This window comes from Sapajus apella, unplaced genomic scaffold (assembly GCF_009761245.1).
Source record: "Sapajus apella isolate SASKATOON/1434 unplaced genomic scaffold, GSC_monkey_1.0 scaffold2, whole genome shotgun sequence".
NCBI classification, from domain to species: Eukaryota; Metazoa; Chordata; class Mammalia; order Primates; family Cebidae; genus Sapajus; species Sapajus apella.
This window is the reverse complement of record NW_022436942.1, coordinates 1534950-1555473: the sequence shown is the minus strand read 5'-3', so window position 1 is coordinate 1555473 and position 20524 is coordinate 1534950. Positions and strand designations below refer to the sequence as shown.

General features: G+C 40.1%; 1 protein-coding gene across 2 annotated transcripts in view; it reads left to right on the top strand.

The window, feature by feature from the left end:
* Positions 1–20524, top strand: part of MRPS35 (mitochondrial ribosomal protein S35) — a 52814-nt gene that overhangs the window by 2886 nt on the left and 29404 nt on the right. For both annotated transcript variants that reach the window (XM_032283686.1, XM_032283678.1), the window contains exons 2-5: positions 2393–2430; positions 3850–4017; positions 6983–7043; positions 19904–20043. In XM_032283686.1, the coding sequence (XP_032139577.1) occupies positions 2393–2430; positions 3850–4017; positions 6983–7043; positions 19904–20043 (407 nt within the window). The remainder of the gene's footprint in view (positions 1–2392; positions 2431–3849; positions 4018–6982; positions 7044–19903; positions 20044–20524) is intronic.

Below are 20524 nucleotides of genomic sequence, written 5' to 3'. Positions count from 1 at the left end.
CATTTGGATTTTTGGCTTGGGTTTTATATTGGAAGGCTTTGAACAGGGAACATATATAATGTGATTTGCATTTTTAAAGGATCATGGGCTGCTTTACTGGGGTAAAAGTTGGAACCAAAGACCTGTTTGGGGGCCGTTGCAGTAGTAAAAATGAGGTGATGGTGACTTGGATTAGAGTAAAAGTGGAGAAGAGGGTGTAGTTGTGTTTGCAATATATCTTGAAGATAAGCGTTTATAGGATTTACTGATGGATTTGATGTGAGGCTTGAGGATGTCTTAAAAAATCCTGTTAGGTTTTTGTCCTGAGCAGTTGGATGAATGATGATTCCATTTATATGAGCTGGAAAGACTGGAAGAAGAAAATCAAAAGCTCTGCCAAGAGGCTGGGCATGGTGGCTCATTCCTGTAATGCCAGCACTGTGGGAGGTAGAGGCCTGTGGATCCCTTGAGCCCAGGAGTTTGAGACCAGCCTGGGCAACATGGCCAAACCTTGTCTCTATTGAAAATACAAGAAATTAGCCAGGTGTGGTGGTGCATGCCTATAGTCCCACCTACTCCAGAGGCTGAAGTGGCAGAATCACCTGAGTGGGAAGTCGAGACTGCAGTGAGCTGTGATCGCACCACTGCCCTCTGGCCTGGGTGACAGGAGTGAGACCCTGTCTCAAAAAAAGAAGAAAAGCTCTGCCAAGGATACATTATAGTTGAGAAACCTGTTAAGTGTCTTCGGCCTCCTCTTTCTCTGTTTCTCTGTCCTATTCTTAAATTTCAGCCATATTGAATTTGTTCACTTTGATTTTCCCATGTGCTCTTGCTCTGTTGAAACACTTTTTCTCACCTGCCTGTCTTCATGGCTACATTCTGCTCATCTTTCAGGTTTTAGCTTAAAGTTCACTTTCTTAAGGAGATTTTCCCCAACTGTATTAGTCAGGGTTTTCCAGAGAGACAGAATGTAGATGTAGATGTAGATATATAGATACACGACAGGGGATTTTTAGGGGAATTGACTCACTCTACAATAGGTTGTCTGCAAGCTGGAAGCCCATGTCAGTTCAAGTCTGAAAGCCTCAGAACCAGGGAAGCCATGTAATTTTCAGACCAAGGCTGAAGGCCTAAGAACTCAGAGGGCTACTTGTACAAGTCCTGGAGTCCAAAGGCTGGAGCACTTGGAATTCTGATGTCTAAGGGCAGAGGAAGAGTGTCCCAGGTCCAGAAGAGAGAGAGAATATGTTCTTCTTTTATCTGCCTTTTTGTTCTCTCTGTGCCCTCAGCTGATTGGATGATGCCCACCTGCATTGAGAGCAGGTATTCCTCACTCAGCCTATTGACCCACATGCCTATCTCCTCTGGAAACACCCCCACAGACATGCCCAGAAATAATGCTTTACCAGATATCTATGTATCCCTCAATCTAGTCAGATTGACACCTAAAGTTAACCATCATGGCTGGGCATGGTGACTCACACCTGCAATCCCAGCCCTTTGGGAGGCCAAGGTGGGTAGATTGCTTGAGCTCAAGAGCTTGATACCAGCCTGGGCAACATGGTGAAATGCTTGTCTCTAAGAATTAGCCGGATGTTCTTATGCCTTTAGTCCTAGCTACTTGGGGTGCTGAAGTGGAAGGATTGGCTTGAACCCGGTAGTTTGAGGCTGCAGTGAGCTGAGATTGCGCCACTACACTCCAGCCTGGGCGAGAGTGAGATGACCTTGTTTCAAAAAAAAGAAAAAGAAAAAAATTTACCATCACACCAGTTAATTGACTAGGTTTAATTCCCTGCTATGTGTAGTCATAATATTTATTACTGTTTATTGAAATTATTTGTTAAAAAGTTGTCTTATTTGACTCTGTAAGAGTCATTTTTTAGATGATGAGCTTACTGTATCAGCAATTATATTCAAATAACTATAGAATTTTTCTTACTGGGTCCGGGCACGGTGGCTCACACCTGTCATCCCAGCACTTTGGGTCGCCTATGTAGACGGATAATTTGAGGTCAGGAGTTCGAGACCAGCCTGGCCAACATGGTGAAACTCCATCTCTACTAAAAATACAAAAATTAGCAAGGCATGGTGGGATGCACGTGTGGTCCCAACTACTCAGGAGGCTGAGGCAGGAGAATCACTTGAATCCGGGAGGCAAAGGTTGCAGTGAGCCGAGATCACACCACTGCACTCCAACCTGGGCGACACAGCGAGACTCCCTGTTTCTGGTTTTTTGTCTTCATTAAAATGATTTTGGTCCCCGAGCTTACCAAAAAAAAAAAAAAAAAAAAAAAGGTTTGTTTTGTTGTTATGTTACTGAATACCTTAAATTGTGTTGGAATAATGTGATCATGATTGATGTTAACTAACTTGACATTATAAAATTCTGTTTATTATCTTTTATGTACAACAGAAAGAACATCCAGAAATGAAAGGCTGCCACAAAGAAAGGTAATAAGTTCATATACTCTACTATCTTAATGGTTTCTGGAGTTCTAAAATAAGGCAGATATTCATGGCAGAAAGGTATTGGCAGAGAAGACTTCACAAGGTCATGTTTGCTGGGTGATTGCCATAGCCCTGGCAGAGGTTAGTCTTTGTTTTTTTTCAGTACCCAGAGACTGGATCATCTTTGAGAGGTCGACTTACTTAGGAACTCCTAGGAAACAGGTGTATAAACCAGAATATGGAACAATTTCTAATGCTATCTTAAGTCCTGCAGCCTGGGACTTATGCATTAATATAACTAGTTTATTTATTTATTATTTTTTTTGAGACAGAGTTTCACTCTTGTTGCCAGGCTAGAGTGCAATGGCACAATCTTGCCTCACTGCTACTTCTGCCTCCTGGGTTCAAGCGATTCTCCTGCTTCACCTTCCCGAGTAGCTGGGACTACAGGCACACACCACCAGACCCAACTAATTTTTTTATATTTTTAGTAAAGGGGGCGTTTCACCATGTTGGTCAGGCTGGTCTCGAATTCCTGACCTTAGGTGATCCACCTGCCTCAGGCCTCCCAAAGTGCTGGGATTACAGGCGTGAGCCGCTGCACCTGGCCATAGTCTTAAGTAGTTTAGTCTCATGCTGTGGACATTTGGATTCCTTCCTTCTATGGAGGAATCTAAACTGTAAGGTCAGTTGGTGAGCATAGCATCAGAACAAAGACACATTAGTTGGAAGTTAAATGGTATCAAATTACAATCATCAAGAGCAGACATTTCCTCAGGAGTATTACCTGCTTCTAGGACGTTGACTACAGTGGTTTTAATACTGCATAGATGGGGCATGGCTGAATTTTGCCACTATAAACCCTACTTTTGCGTGTGACAATCCCCTAGTATTTGATTCCGTTAAAAATAAATGTGAATATGATTGACTAAGCTATCAAGTACTAGTTTTTCTCTGGGCCTAGGAGACATATAATTTCTCAATATGTATTTATTCAATCAGTTTAACCTTAATTATTCTTTTTTCCTTTTCTCTTTACTTCCGAGTACTTAATGCCCTCATGTACTACTGACTTCCATCAAAGAAGTTTGAAAAACTATTTCAAAATATATTAATTCGTCTCTTCATAAGCAAAATGTACAAATTTTGCTAAAAGTCTAGTTAAAGAAATTTTTAATGAAGAAAATGTGATATTAAAGGACATCCTTGCCAAAGGGTTTAAAGAAACAGTGCAGAGATACTTAGGTAGATTTAGTGTTTTTTAAATTTGGATAGCAGCAGTTTTGTGGGAGGTCAGATTTTACATATGTTGCAGTTTTGCTCCTGTTTCTTGTAATTGTAGCTTTTTGCTTTAAAATTAAAATTCTCTAAAAATTAAAGAATGTATTTATATTTGAAATACTAAAAGATTTTATTTCTTAGGCACTACCTCCTAGGACAGAGAAAATGGCTGTTGACCAGGACTGGGCTAGTGTTTACCCTGTTGCAGCACCATTTAAACCCTCTGCAGTACCTCTTCCCGTTCGAATGGGGTATCCAGTAAAAAAGGGCGTGCCCATGGCAAAGGAGGGAAATCTAGAACTTTTAAAGGTAAGATAAAACTTACATAGAAACAAATGCTGATCTTTCCCCCTCTTTCTTCTCTCTTATGCTTTAAGGTTCAGTATATAGCTTTATTGTATTTTAATTTAAATTTTTAAAAATAATAGGTATTTTATTATATAACACCAGATAATAATAGATGTTATATTTTGATTATTGATGGTAAAGAATACTCAAAAGAATCCAAAGCATTTAAGAATGTAATTAGTCGGCCGGTTGAAGTGGCTCATACCTGTAATCCTTGCACTTTGGGAGGCTGAGGTGGGTGGGTCACTTGAGGTCAGGAGCTCAAGACCAGCCTGGCCAACATGGTGAAACCCTGTCTCTACCAAAATCATGCACAAAATTTGCTGGGTGTGGTGGTGGGCACCTGTAATCCCTGCTACTTGGGAGTTGGGAGGCTGAGACAGGAGAATTGCTTGAACCTGGGAGGCAGAGGTTATAGTAAGCCAAGATTGCACCACTGCACTCCAGCCTGGGTGATAAAGTGAGACTCTGTCTCAAAAAAAAAAAAAAAAAAAAAAGTAATTAGTCAATCTTGTGGCTTCCCTTTCCTGTTATATCTCTTTTCCTTTTGGAGACGGGGGTCACTGTGTTGCCCAAGCTGGTCTCGAACTCTTGGGCTCGAGAGATCTGTCCACCTCAGCCTCCCAAAGTGCTAGAATTACAGGTGTGAGCCACCACACCCAGCCTATCATATCTTTTCTATATTGAATCTTTTTAGTGATATTAAGAAAAATGTAATAACCTAATTTGAGATTGAGAATTGGGAGGTGAAACTTCCAGTTTAAAAGGAGGAATTTAAAATTTTTCTGTCCAGAAAGGTAGAATATTATTTAGTATTATTATTATAGTCTACCAAATATAACTTTATTGCTTGAAGCAAAATAGGTTAAGGTAAATGCTTCATTTGATAGCATGTATAATGATTTATGATGGGTGTTTTAAAGAAAATATAAATGCTTAGTCTGGGAATGCATATCTTAGATGATTTCTTCTTAAATACAATGAAAGTTATACAAAGGAAAACAACTGTTTTTCAAAGACCCGGGAGAATGGGTACGCTGATGCCAGAGACAGAGGTAAATGAAATTTGGAAATGGGAATGTGTGAAAACTCAATAAAGCATACATCAAGGAAAACAGATCTTTTCTTTAAATAAAAGAAGCAAATTTTGTTTAAAGAGGTCTTTGGGGAATCTCTGAGTAAGAGAGTACCAGTATATTTGCAATAATACTAATGGTTGTGAATCATATTTTAGTAAATATAAAAATCCCAACATTTAATGCATGCCATCTATTTGTAGTGATGGTGTCATTGAAGAAGCTTATTAACTGAGCTAGTATATGCAAAGTACATAGAACTGTTCCTATGTAAGTCTATGCAAATTGTCTATTTTTTCTTTTATGATTTTTGAGGTTTATATGTTCATGTTTTAAAAATCAAAGTCTATCACTGCGATCTATTAAAAGTAGGCCCTTGAAACTAGGGTTTCTAATTTTTAAAATGTATAAAAAGGAAAAAAAAAATGAAAAGTAAAGTAAATGAAGCCACCCATCTCCAAATCCCAGTTTTCAGTGCCTGTTTTCTCTTGATTAAAACAATATTTTCTGTCTAGGCGCAGTGGCTCACACCTGTAATCCCAGAACTTTGGGAAGCCAAGGCAGTAAGATCACTTGAAGTCAGGAGTTTGAGACCAGCCTGGCCAACATGGGAAAACCCTGTCTCTACTAAAACTACAAAAAAAATTAGCCAGGTGTAGTGGTGCATGCCTCCCAGCTACTTGGCAGGCTGAAGCAGGAGAATTGAGTTGGAGGTTGCAGTGAGCCAAGATGGCGCCACTGCGACAGAGTGAGACTCTGTCTCAAAAACAAAAAACAAATATTTTCTGATCAACGCTCAAGATACTTGGCATAATTCTTGGAGTAACTTTCTGCTTATTTAAATTTTCTTTCCAAATGAGCCTTTAAGCTAAATTTTCTCTTTTAATAACTTAACATTATTCAAGAAATGACCTAATAAATGCTAATCATTTATTTGAAGGAATCAAATCTCTGACCATTCCTGAATTTTCATTTACGTTATGAATGATTCAGTAGCCTTTTAATGTATCATCATAAATATATTCCTAACTTCATTAAACTATCCGGTTAAGATTTGCTAGCTTCATTTACTAGTTTATAAAATGTGGGTTATGTACAAAGTGGAAATACTGTCATGCTATGCAGTCCAGGGGAATTGGGATGATTAAACAGTGATTCTTATCCTGGCAGGGCCCAGTGGCTCACTCCTATAATCCCAGCCCTTTGGGAGGCCAAGGCGGGTGGCTCACCTGGGGCCAGGAGTTCAAGACCAGCCTCGGCAACATGGTGAAACCCCACCTCTACTAAAAATACAGAAATTAGCCGGGCATGGTGACATGCCTGTAATCCCAGCTACTTGGGAGGCTGAAGTAGGAGAGTTGCTTGAGCCTGGGAGATAGAGGTTGCAGTGAACCGAGATCATGCCATTGAACTCCAGCCTAGGCGACAGAGCAAGACCCTGTCTCAAAAAAATAAATAAATAAATAAACAATGATTCATGTCCTTAAGTCATTTCAGTTTTATAAAGGAAATATACATGTGTACCTGTAGATTCGTGGCAGGAAGAATACTATCAAAATTATGTTTAGTTTTTCCTTGTGATTGTCATTATAAGATGTTTGGTAAAAGACAAAAGATTTATATGATCTGAAGACAAACCCAGGTATCATTGTAAATTACTTGGTACTGAATCTATATTTTAAGAAAGTCATTTCTTGAATTGACAACATCTGTGACAAAATCAATATTGTAAAAAAACAGATTTTATTTACTACATGGTTTATTGGGCCTGTGATTTAATATGAGAAAATTACCTTTTTCATGTTTTTAGGATATTTAGGTAATTTATTCTTTAAATTTCTCTATTTAAGATTCCCAATTTTCTGCATTTGACTCCTGTAGCAATTAAAAAGCACTGTGAAGCTCTTAAAGGTAAGTGATTATTTTCTTATGTGAATTTTATATTTATTTTGAACATAAATTTAAGAATTTCTGTTCAAATATAATATATAGCCTTGTATTCAAGTTGTTTTCAGTGAATTGTTACATGTTAAATCTGCAAATTGTTTTTGCCAACCACTACAAGGTATTAGGAATGATAATTAGAAACCATGATCCTTGTCCACAGGTAGGTTAGGGACTTACTGTTGAGTTTTAGAAAACATGCATGTAAGTCTGGGCATGGTGGCTCATGCCTGTAATCCCAGCATTTTGGGGGGCCGAGGCGGACAGATCACCTGAGGTTAAGATTTCGAGACCAGCGTGGCCAACATGGTGAAACCCTGTCTCTACTAAAAATACAAAAAAATTAGCCAGGTGTGGTGGTGGGCACCTGTAATCCCAGCTACTCCGGAGGCTGAGTCAGAAGAATCGCTTGAACCCTGCAGGCAGTGCTTTCAGTGAGCCAAGATTGTGCCATTGCATTCCATCCTGGGTAACAAGAGGGAAACTCCATCTCAAGAAGAAAAAAAGGAAACATGCACATAAGAAAACTGAAGAAAATGTTGCAGATACTTCACAGAGAATTATCGTGAAGAAATTATTTAAAATTAAAAAAAATTAGTAAGTGATATATGCACGTGGTAAATCAAATAATAGAAGAGCTTATGATGAAAAGGTACTCCCAGCCTTATGTGCTTTCTTTACGATTCTCAGTCCTTCATCCAGAAGTGTTCTCTTTTAATCATTATTTAGTTCAAGTACTTCCAGAAAATGTGTGTATATTTATTTGTGTATATGCTTATATTTATAATACTCTACATATAGTATATATATTTAATTATGTGTACTTATATATTCTCTGTAGTGTATATGTGTGTTTATAAAAAATAATAGAAGTAATCACTGGAATGTGATTCCACTTTCAGTTCTGGATTTATTGATTTTGCAAATCTATTGATTCCTAGGTATAAACACAGATTTCATTTACTTACACTACTACTTCTCTTCCTTCCTACGTGCATGGAGGTAAAGGCAAATAACATTATTTAACTTATGGTTCTTTGTAAGCTTTTATAATTATGTACATATCTCAATTTAAGTTATGATTGATTAGTTTAATTCAGGAGTTGGTACCTTTGGATAAAGTTTTAATATAGTCATGTTGATTTAAAGGTGTTGTATATACATGCTCAGTATACTTACTAAGGCTTTTCAGGAAAGAATGTGAAACCTAGAAACACTTCACAAGTATCCTGATTATGTTGGGAAGAAGATGTAGAATAGTAAACATAATTATGATTAAACTTGAGCTTTTGAAAGGGCCTTCTATTTAAAAATATAAGGAAGAATATATAAAGAGGTGCTAAAACATAGGAATAATAACTTACTCTTGAGATGAGGGAAGAAAAATCTGTTTCCTTTCATTTATTTGGTCTTCTATTTTAGGATATTTGGATGCTTTTCTGTCTCTTTAGAGTATGTGTTTCTATATTCATTCGTGCCTCAAATTAGACTAAAACTGATCACTTCCAAATTTGTTTCCCAGGCTGGGCATGGTGGCTCACACCTGTAATGCTTGCACTTTGGGAGGCTGATATGGATGGATTGCTTGAGCTCAGGAGTTCAAGACCAGCATAAGCAATGTGGTGAAACCCCATTTCTACAAAAAATACAAAAGAATTAGCTGGGTCTGTCAGGGTCTGACCTGCAGATTCTGATCCCGCAGTGGATGAACAAATTCACTGAAACACAAATCTCTGGGGGAAGAGTAGGCTGGAGGTCTGTGGCCACTCACAGACACTTCTGAGAGAGATAGCAGCCACAGCCCCGACCAGCTGGTGATCTAGGCATTTATTTAGTATAGATTTAATAACAGAGGCTCTGAGTCAACATACTTATGGATAATATTAAAGGCGAGATTCCCAGGCTTAAAGCAAACATCACTTGTGGGTGATATATCTGGTCGCCCTTCCCCCAAGAGAGCCATCTGGCCCATGAAAGATTAAAGTTTAGTTTTAGGACCACAAGAGTAAATAAGTTATTCAGATAAACTCCCCCACATTCCCTAGTTATTTGCTTTTATCAACTAAAGATAAATGGGATGAGGCTGCCTTCAACCAAAACTTCTACTGAACCTATGCAAACCTCTCAGCCTTCCAGGAAGGTTTGTGACCATGTTCTATAATTTTGCAATCTTTCCAACCATCCTGACTGATCTCCCACAGTTCCTCCTTTTTTTGCTTCAGGTGTTGTTGATTGAAGATTACAAATGTATGCAGCAGCAGTTTTGTCAGGCAAGGCGGTCATTGCTCTTATTCCAGCTCTGCATCCTAGAAGTAGTAAATAACATAAGACAATCATTAGTATAATTAGCAACATTCTTTTCCAGTCAAAGAGTGACCCCCGGGAATGGGGTCTAACCAGGAGAGATGATCTTGTACACCCTTCCATATGGCTGTTTGTTGGGTGTGTAGATCTATGGTGTAAAGGGATTCTAAAATTTTAGTTTTAAGTTGCTTTACGTCTGCTGTTAAATTGTCATGAAAGGTTCCCCAGAGATGTTGTTTCACCTCACCCCAACTATGTATTGATTGATTCCATGGTAGAAGTGACATAGATATGTTTTTATGCACCCAGTCACAGTTTAGTTGACATCAGAATGCCAGCACAACCTGTCGCTCTCCCACATATTCCAAGGCAACCTCAGGGGCTTGCAGACATGTAAGAATCTTTTGATCTATTCTTTGCTACAGGAGAAGTTCATTAAACACATTTCTGGCCAAATTATCTACAAAGGCAACTATTTGTACTGATTCAGCAATGGATGCCACAGCAATGCTAGCTGTTGCCAGGATGACTGTGGCTGAGACTATAAAGACTATTTAAGTGTAACTATGAATATTTTGTGTCTGACCTGGGACAGGGCATGTTCTAATGTGGCAAGGGCAGAGGAACCTTGCCAATCATATGTCAAATTGACTGGTAGGAACACCTCAGGTTGTCTTCTTAATACCATGTCACTAGCAATATGTAAATTAGATATATTGTAATTAGTGATACATAAGGTGAACCAACCCTGTTCCTCCACCTGGGTCATAAACGTGGAGCTTTGGAGTGTAATAGAAATATTGGTTCCTGTAAGGAAAACATACGGATGGGTAGTGCAAATCAGACATTGATCAGTGTGATTATGAATAAAGGTTATAGTATAATTATGACCGAAATTATGCTGTGTCCCATGCCAGCTGTCAAGGGAGGTGCTGAGATGTCCCGGGCACTATAGAGTGTCTTGGGGTGCCATGGACTTTAATTGGGGTCTGGGATATCTCATCCTCTGCATTGGCCCAAATCATAGAGGAATGGGATGTGGCTATGAAACTGATTGATGCCATGATAGATGAGGGTATTAGTAAGGCTGCCCTGCAAATGGCTGTGGGGGCTACAGTTTAAGATGTCATAATTGCCTAACTGGAGGCTATAGGCCTGTTCCCCATGACAGACCTCCCAGCTAAAGTGAAATTACATTCCTGGCTTTGTCCTTTAGCATAGGAAGGTGGGTTAGGGAAAGTGGCATTGATTGCATTACATGGTTTGAGGCTACCTGCAGCTAAGGCTGTTAAAACATTTCTTTTCCATGATGTAGCCATAATTGTGTTTGGGTAGATACACAGTAAGGGTTGGAACTTTTGTAACTTACACACAGTGGGAGGATAGTGGAGTGATATGTAGTGTTACCTGGCACCTTAGTCCAAGTGTGCCATTATTGAGGGAGCTCACTAGGGGTAAATCTCTTCCTCCTAGCCAAGCAGTTATTATAGGCTGGGAAGGGGGTGCCTGCCCAGGTAACAGGGCAAAAGAAAGGCATGTCGAAAATATGAGCCCAATAGAGTGTAGCAGGTACAGGTTGCAGACAAAGCAAGAGCACTATGCGAGTTGCAATGTGCAACAGAGAACATAGCAAGGAACAGATTGTCTGGAGTGAATGGTGTCTGTGTCCGAAGCAGGATTCGCTCATCCTCTTGAGTTGTCTTCTTCAGCATCCCCCATGTAAAGTCCAGGGCATGTGTTGTCTGAGGAAACTGTATCCTCTGGGGTTGTGGGTCCTGTAGGGTCAATTCCTTCATCTGTGGTATTGGGTTGGGTCCTAGCCATGTCATGGTATGGTGTGATGCATTGTGCTGGAATCCAAAGAGGACCGCAGGGGGTGTGAATACAAGCATATCCTCTTCCCCACGTTAGCAATTTATTTGGACCACACCGTTCATTACTATTTATACCTTTCCATAAAACTGCAGGTTTTATGTCTTGAAAGGTTTTAGCAAAGTGCTTTTCTACAGCTGATTGAAATTTGTCATCTAAATTTTAAAAATTAAGGGTAAATAAGGCTTGTGCTAGTAGTATTGCAGGGTCCTTGCTCATACTCCCCCCTTTTTGTTTTCTGAGCATATTTTTAAGGGTGGGGTGGGCACATTCTACTATGGCCTGTCCTTGGGGGTTATACAGGATGCTTGTGGAATGTTGAGTGTTCCATGTGTGACAAGTTGTTGAAATTATGAGCTGGCATAAGCTGGACCATTACCAGTTTTAATTTTTGTGGGCTGCCCCACAAATGCAAAAGTTAAAAGAAGGTGTTTAATAATATATCGAGTAGACTCTTCAGAAAGAGCATGTGCACTAACTAGACAAGTGTTGGTATCAAAAGATATATGTACATATCTTAATTTTCCAAATTCAGGGGTGTGTATAATGTCTGTTTGCCATACTGATTAGGTTCTAGTCATCTGGGGTTAACTCCTGTTGAAGGAAGGGATGTACCCGTGAGCTGGCAATCTGGCATTACAGGATAATTTGTTTAGTCTTTGGGTAAGTTGAAATTGTTTAATTTTCTCCAGTTTTGGTGGAAAAATTGATGCAATTGTATGGCTTGGTCAAGCAGGATGTCATCACTTGTAGGTCTGCTTCTTCATTGCCATAGCCAATGGGCCAGGCTGTGAGCTGTGGGCTCGAATGTGTGTGATAAAAGTAGGATGTATGTGTTGATCCAGCAATTGCTGAACCCGAAGAAATAGTGCAAACAGGGAGGGCTTGAGTGCGTTCTTTATCAGAGCTGTGTCAAGGTTCTGTAATAAAAATACAGAGTAAGCAGAGTCACTGACTATATTGATGGGCTGAGCAGAAAAAGTCTCCAATGCCAATATCAGAGCTCCAGTCTCAGCTCTCTGAGTGCTAGTAAATCCAGATTGAGTGAGTGAATTATGTGGTCTCCACCAGACTGCCACTTTTCCATGTTTAACTGAACCATCAGTAAACAGTGGTGAGGTCACAGGAGTATGAGATAAGAACTGAAGGAGTTTGTCAGCAGGAAGGACATTTTCTATCTGTCCTGTGTAATCAGAGAGTGCTATTTGTACTCTCCATTGATAAGGTCAATACTGTTTCAAATTGCTTTTTACTTAAAGGAATCCTGATGATATCAGGATCATAACCTAGCAACTGACTGCATCATCTGTGGCCTGAATAGATTACTAATTAACTGAATATAAGGGGACAGCGTTTTAGGCCCGGTATGTGAGCATAAAACCCATTCTAGGAATTGTTCTGGGACCATTTGTTCTGTTTACCCTGTAGGGGTGTGTTTGGTAGGAAAGACAAACAGCTGAACTGAATAGAGCAGATCTATGCTATCTAGCTGCTTGTGAGAAATGGCTTGCTCTATTTCCTCAATCTCTCTTTTAGCTGCAGGGGTCAAATATCTAGGAGAATCCAGAGCTGTATTGCCTTTTTTTTTTTTTTTTTGAGACGGAATCTTACTCTGTCACCCAGGCTGGAGTGCAGTAACATGATCTCAGCTCACTGCAATCTCCACCTCCCAGGTTGACTCGATTCTTCTGCCTCAGCCTCCTGAGTAGCTGGGAAGACAGGCGCCTGACACCATGCCCAGCTAATTTTTGTACTTTTAGTTGAGATGGAGTTTCACCATATTAGCCAGGTTGGTCTCAAACTCCTGACCTCATGATCTGTCCACTTCGGCTTCCCAAAGTGCTAGGAGTACAGACATGAGCCACTGCACCTGGCCTGTATTGCTTTTTAAGATAGAAAACAGGTTTCGTAACTTAACTGTAGTAATCCCCAAGGTGGGGTGGAGCCAGTTAACATCACCCAGAAATTTTTGGTAATCATTTAAGGTATGTAAGTTGCGAGTATTTAACTTAACCTTTTGAGGCTTGGGAAGTAAGTATGTATCCAAGATAGTTCCAAGGAGAGGACACTTGTACTTTTTCACGTGCTATGAGTAAACCTCTTAACTGTGTGTTCTTTATGACAGAGTTATATAAATTTAAAATTACTGGCTCCACTGGGGCTACCGGTAAAATATCATCCATGAAATGAATAATGCAATTGAGAAATTCCTTTCTACTGGAGAGCAAAGCCAGATCTACCTAATACTGACACATAGGAAGATTCCTTGAGGCAGCACTTTCCAATGAAATCTGCAAGCTGGTCTTTCATCATTAATAGCTGGTAATATAAATGCAAATTTTTATCTGTCCTGTTCTGCTAGAAAAATCGTATAAAACAGTCTTTCAAGTCAATAACAATTACAGGCCAGTCTTGAGCAATTGCCATGGGGGAAGGGAGCCCCAGTTGCAGAGGTCCCATAGGTTGTAATTTAGCATTAATAGCCCATAAGTCATGCAAAAGTCTCCGTTTGCCAGAATTTTTAGGAATGATGAAAACTGGCAAATTCCAAGTTCTGGTTGAAGGTTCTACATGTGTAGCTTTTAATTGCTCGTTCACCTAATTCATGGGCTCTCAGTAATTTCTCTCCCTTCAGAGGCCACTGTTCTACCCAAATAGGATCTTCAAAGAGCCACATCAGGGTTAAGGGGAGGGATATTAACAGTGGCTATTATTAGAAAGGGGTCTGCAGAGTGACCCCCACCATTGGGCGAATGGGTCCCACCCCCAAAGGTTAACAGGGATGGGCGTGTTTAAAGGTTGTATAACTTCCCTTCTCCCTTCTGAATTGCAGTATATTAGGGGGCGCATCGTCTCCTTAGTTGTGTGTGCTTCCCTGATTCTGACAATTTTTTGTTCCTGAGTAACATGAGGCCAAGTTTCTGGCTAGTTTTGATCACTTATGAAATGTCCACCCTTGTGTCCAATAAGCCAGTAAAATTCTTATTTCCAATTTTTAAGGTAATCATGGGTCTCTGATCAGTGATTAACTGATTCCAGTTTACTCCAGCGGCTCTTGTGCTTCTAAAACTTCCCTTTCCCCTTTCCTTTCCATGGGCACTGGGGACCCAATGTGGTAAAATCAGTAACTGAGCTATTTTTGATCCAGGGGAAGAATATGCAGACCTTTACATCCCATCATAACCAGTATCTCACCTTGATAATCACTGTCGGTTACCCCAGTGAGCACATTAATTCCTTTACTTGACAGGCTAGACTGCCCTAGGACTAATCCCACTGTTCTAGAGGCAATGGGGCCCAGATCTCAGTTGCAACCCTTTTAGGGTCTTCTCCTTCTTTTGGCAGTAGTTCATTGGGGCAGAGTAAAGCAGGGCCTGGGGTAAGCCCTTCATGAAGCTTCCTACCTGGTTACTTACGGGATTTCCATTTTTATCAAATTTTGACCCACGTTGATTTGCCCAATGTTTCCCCTTTTTACATCAGTGGCATACAGAAGGGGGTTCTTTCCCCTAGTTACCTTGGTTTCTACTATGGGGGCATTCTCTATTCATATGACCTGGCTCTCTGCATAGAAAACAATTTGAGTTTTTCTCCATTTTCATTTTTGGAGGCCTTAATGCCATAGCCAATATCTTGGCTTTGTGTGTCTCAGTTTCCACCAGCTGACATGCTCATATAAGCCCCCCGACTGTGGCTGCCTTTCCTCTGATTGCCTGCATTGCTTGCTGGCAATCTACATTAGCATTTTCAAAAGCCAATTGCAACAAAAAGTTATCAACAGCCTCGGCATGACTAATTTGTCTCTTAATTGCCTGGGTTAAATGATTGATAAACTCAAAAAGTGGCTCCTGAGGCCCTTCTCAAACATTTACAAAAGATGCTGAAATTCCACTTTCAGGAATCCGGTTCCAAGTCCTGAGAGTGCATAAAGACACTGGAGCATAGGCCTGGGAATCAAAATCTTGTTGTACGTTGGCATGGAGACCCCTCCCCTGGGGCATATCAGCTGTTATGTCTTGCCCAGCTGCCTGATTCCAGTTGGCTTGTTTGCACAACTCATCATTTTCTGCCTTCCGGAGAAGGTATTGGCTAGGCTCCAAAGTTGTTTCAGCTAACATTGACCAGTCCCGTGGGGCCATATGGAAGTGATCTGCCAAGGCCTCAATCATTCCTTTCATAAATGGGCTAGCAGCTCTGTTTTCTTTAATGCTTTTTCTTAGCACCTTATGAGTGTTAAAAGAAACAGGTTCATATACCTGATTGCCTTGTCAGTCTTGCATTACTGGGCAGGATAAGAGCTCCCCTTCTAATGCCACTTGCTTAAGACAGGGTCCCATAACTGGAGCATGTTTGTTGTCCTTTTTCCTATTTATTGGAGGAGGCGACTCAGGCAAGACCTTTGTTTTCTCTTTGTTATTTTGGTCAGGTGATACTGGGGCAGAGGGACTCGAGGATGACAAAGTAGGTGACAGTTCTTTTTCCTTCCCCTTTCTTAAGGCTCTTTTGTGTATAACAGGGCCAGAGCCATCCTAGCTAGAGCCCATAACATTAGAGATGTTACTGGGACCTGCTGCCTTTGCACAAACTCCATTTGACCTAGCAATCCTATTACTGGGTATATATCCAAAGGATTACAAATCGTTCTACTATAAGGACACGTGCACACGATTGTTCATTGCAGCACAGTTTACAATAGCAAAGACCTGGAGCCAACCCAAATGCCCATCGATGATAGACTGAACAGGGAAAATGTGGCACATATACACCATGGAATATTATGCAGCCATCAAAACCAATGAGTTTGGGTCCTTTGTAGGGATGTGGATGAACCTGGAAACCATCATTCTCAGCAACCTGACACAGGAACAGGAAATCAAACACTACATGTTCTCATAGGTGGGTGTTGAACAATGAGAACACATGGACACAGGGAGGGGAGCATCACACACTGGGGTCAGTCAGGGGGAAATAGGGCAGGGACAGTGGGGGTGGGGAGTTGGGAAGAGATAGAATGGGAAGAAATGCCAGATATAGGTGATGGGGAGGAAGGCAGGAAATCACATTACCATGTGTGTACCTATGCAACAATCTTCCATGTTCTTCGGATGTACTCCAAAACCTAAAATGCTATAATAAATAAATAAAAATATTTCTCCCTGCTTGTTCCCAGATCTCTAAATCTAATGTGACTTCTGCTGGGAAGCATGGATTATGGAAGACAATAGTTTGCCTTAGGTCCCTTAATTGAGCCTGTGAAACTGAGGTTCCACTAGGTTTAAGCAGCTGTTTCAGTACTTTTATATACTGCTTCTGTTGAGCTGATAACTGTTGTCCCATGATGAAACTCTAGCCTGAACAATCTCCCCTCTCCTCGAACTTGGTAATCCCAAGTGAGTACCAGTGACTTACTGACTCACTGACTGTGCAGTCTCTTTTCACCTCCATTTTCGGGGGTTCTGTCGTGATCCTCAATCCATTACAGCTCTCCTCACAAGTGGGTACCAGCTGTCAGGGTCTGACCTGCAGACCCTGACCCAGCAACAGATGAACAAATTCACTCAAACACAAATCTCCAGTGAAGGAGCAGGCTGGGGGTCCATGGCCACTCACAGACACTTCTGAGAGAGATAGCAGCCATGGCCCTGACCAGCTGGTGCTCTAGGCATTTATTTAGTATAGGTTTAATAACAGAGGCTCTGAGTCAACACATCTATGATTAAAGGCCAGGTTCCAAGGCCTAAAGCAAACACCATTTTTGGGTGATGTATCTGGTCACTCTCCCCCAGAGAGGGCCATCCAGCCCATGAAAGATTAAAGTTTAGTTTTAGGACCACATAAGTAAGTAAGTTATTCAGATAAACTCCCTCACATTCCCTAGTTATTTGCTTTTCTTTATCAACTAAAGGTAAAGGGGATTAGGCTACCTTCAGCCGAGACTTCTATTGAAACTGTGCAAACCTCTTGGCCTTCCAAGAGGGTTTGTGACTATATTCTATAATTTTACAATCTTTTCAACCATCCTGACTGACCTCCCACGTGGATGTGGTGGCACGTGCCTGTAGCCCCAGCTACATATGGGGGGCTGAGGTAGGAGGATTGCTTGAACTCAGGAGGTTGAGGTGGCAGCAAGCTCATATTGAGCCACTGCACAATCAGCCAGCCTAGGTGACAAAGTGAGATCCTGTCTCAAAACATTAAAAAAAAAAAAATAACAAACTGTGTCCCATTTGGCGCAAATCATGTATCACTCTTTGATCTTCTATAAAGCCAGTTAATAAATGGCATTGAACTGTAAAAAATTCCGTTTCTTCTTTTTAAATTTGTGTTTATGATCTAGAAACTTGTAATTTTAATAAAATATTTCTATAATACTTCCTAATTTTTAAATGAAAGGCTTTTGACAGGGCATGGTGGCTCACCCTTTTAGTCCTGCAGCACTTTGAGAGGCCGAGGAGAAAGGATTGCATGATCCCAGGAGTTTGAGATCATCCTGAGCAACATAGTGAGATCATATCTCTACACAAAAAAATTTTAAAATTAGCTGGGGTGTGATGGCACATGTCTGTGGTCCCAGCTACTCTGGTGGGCCTGGATGACAGAACAAGACCTTGTCTCAAAAAAACATAAAAATAAAAAATAAGTTTAAAAAACTTAAAGACTTTCATACAGCACATTCAGAAGAGTGGCATTATATTTTACTGTACTTAAACGAGTGTCTTAATCTTTCCTTAACTATCCCTTTACACTTCTGCCAGCCTCTGGATTTAGATTGCGTCTTCCATATAACTCAAAGGCTTTTCAAGTACTTCTCAGTTTTCTTTCAAAGTAGGTCAGTTCAGATTTAATATCTAATTTGCAGATGGAAAATCTGAAGCACAGGAAAGTTAGGTAATTTACCAAAACTTTAATAATCAGTGGCAGAAGTTAAATAAAAACCAAGGTCTTCCAAAGTCTTGTCTATTGCTCTATCGATGAGTAAAGGCTAATAGGAGACTATTATGTACTTTCCAGTTGGCTATGTTTTTAGACAGATAATTTAGGTAATTTAATTTGAAAACTGTAATTATCATTTGGTGATTGAAATGACTTATTCACAGTTTCTTTTAAAAAAAAAAATGAAAGAGTTAGTACAAACCCAAGAGCTCACAAAATTCCCCATACCAGTCTCTCTTATAAAGTGCTTGGCAATGATGCATCTCATAGTGCAGGATATTGGAATAAGTTCATGATGGGAATGAAATTTAGCCTCAACAATCTTGCTCTGCTCATGTTTTTTAAATGTTAAAATGACCTTAATTGCAGACACTTCTTTCCGCTCAAAGCAACTGGCTATTGATCTTTTAAACAGAATGTTTAAGGAATGGTGTGAACTATACTTAATTTGCTAACATATTTAGTCCCAGATATCAGAGAGTCTTTGTAATCCAGAGTGACATTGTGCCGACTCTGATTTTAAAGCCTAAATGAGAGCTAAATATAGTTCCTATTATAACAAAATTGTTAGCCCAGGGAAATGTTATTGGCAAAGGACTTATCACTGTCCCTTAGATTATCACCTAGAAGAGCTCCCACATCTGCCTGTGATTATGACCAGCCTCTTCTGCAGTTGTGCTTTTTTGGAGGAAGCATGGATCTTGCAGTCTCATATGTTTGACCCAAGAAACCAGTTACTTTTAGCTGTTCTTAGAGTGAGGCTGTTTAAGAAAAGAGATTTCCATTGTGGACAGCCTGATAGTGCCAGAAGTTTTCATCTTAAGCTGAAAGTTCTTTACCACACCTACTTGATTGAAACAGGGCAAGATGAAATCCACTGTGATACTTGGGGGATGCTGGGAGCTACCTCTTTTCCTTTAAGTTTCCCCCCTCCACCCCGTATTTGGGATCTGAGTTTGTACTTCTATGTTATGGAGATAGAGAGGCATGTTCACAATGCTGGAGCTCCTGTTGTGGCCTAGGTCTCAGACCCAAGTCCACTTGCTCTCTATGCTGTCTTGCTCCAATATGAGGTCAAGGCTTTCTTCTTTCCATTTAGCCCCATTGGCACATAGAAATCACATAGGAGAAATATAAGTCTTAGAAGAATCCATTTAAGGGCTTAGGCTTTTGTACCTGTTTGAGTTGAGGTTCTATTCAGCCAAAGTTCTAGGTGGTTGTTGACTGCATCTCCGTTCCTTCTTAGGGCTTTTTGAGAGCTTCCCATTTTTTTTCAGCTGATCTTTAGTAACCTTTAGTGATTAATATTCTGTTACAGATTATAAATGTAATATTCTGTTACATTTTTGAAAACAGTAATGCTCTGGGTACTATGAACTGTTTGCTTTTAGTTGGTATGGAGGAAGTAAACTGTCCCATAACAGATATGTGCAAAGCTTACAATAAGCTTCCATCAAGACACAGTTCTCCTTTAGCTGAAAATACCACTGCCACCAAACCTGAAATATCCAAAGAATCTCCTTAATTACATTGCCTAATTTAGGATGTACCTAATAGAAAAAGGGATAAGGGATGATGGTATATATGTAAAGTGCAGAAGAGAATCTGTTCTTTCTTATGACCTGGCAATGATCTCAATAATTTGGCATTGTCTAGTATGTATTACAATGAGAATTTACTTTCAAAAGTGTAATTGAAATTATTTCTTTTATTCTCAGATTTTTGCACTGACTGGCCAGCCGCACTTGACAGTGATGAGAAATGTGAGAAGCATTTTCCAATTGAAATTGACACCAGTGATTATGTTTCATCAGGACTATCTGTTCGGAACCCCAAAGCACGAGTAGTAGTCTTAAGAGTAAGAGTTTTTTTTGTTTTTTGTTTTGTTTTAAATAAGAATCATTCTAATATGTTATTTAAAGATATCTTTGGTGGCTGGGCACAGTGGCTCACGCCTGTAATCCCAGCACTTTGGGAGGCCACAGTAGGAGAACTGCTTGAGCCCAGGAATTTGGCACCAGCCTAGGCAACACAGCAAGAACCCATCTCTAAAAATAAAAGAAGAAAAAAGAAAAAAAAAAATGTACTTGATATGTGTGATTATAAAACTGTAATATTTATCACAGAAATTTTGAACAATACAAGTTTTAAGTTATAGGCTAGGCACGGTGGCTCATGCCTGTAATCCCAGCACTTTGGGAGGCTGAAGTGGGTAGATCACTTGAGGTCAGGAGTTCGAGATCAGCCTGGCCAACATGGTAAAACCACATCTCTACTAAAAATACAAAAAATTAGGTGGGCATGGTGACACATGCCAGTAATCCCAGCTGTTTAGGAGG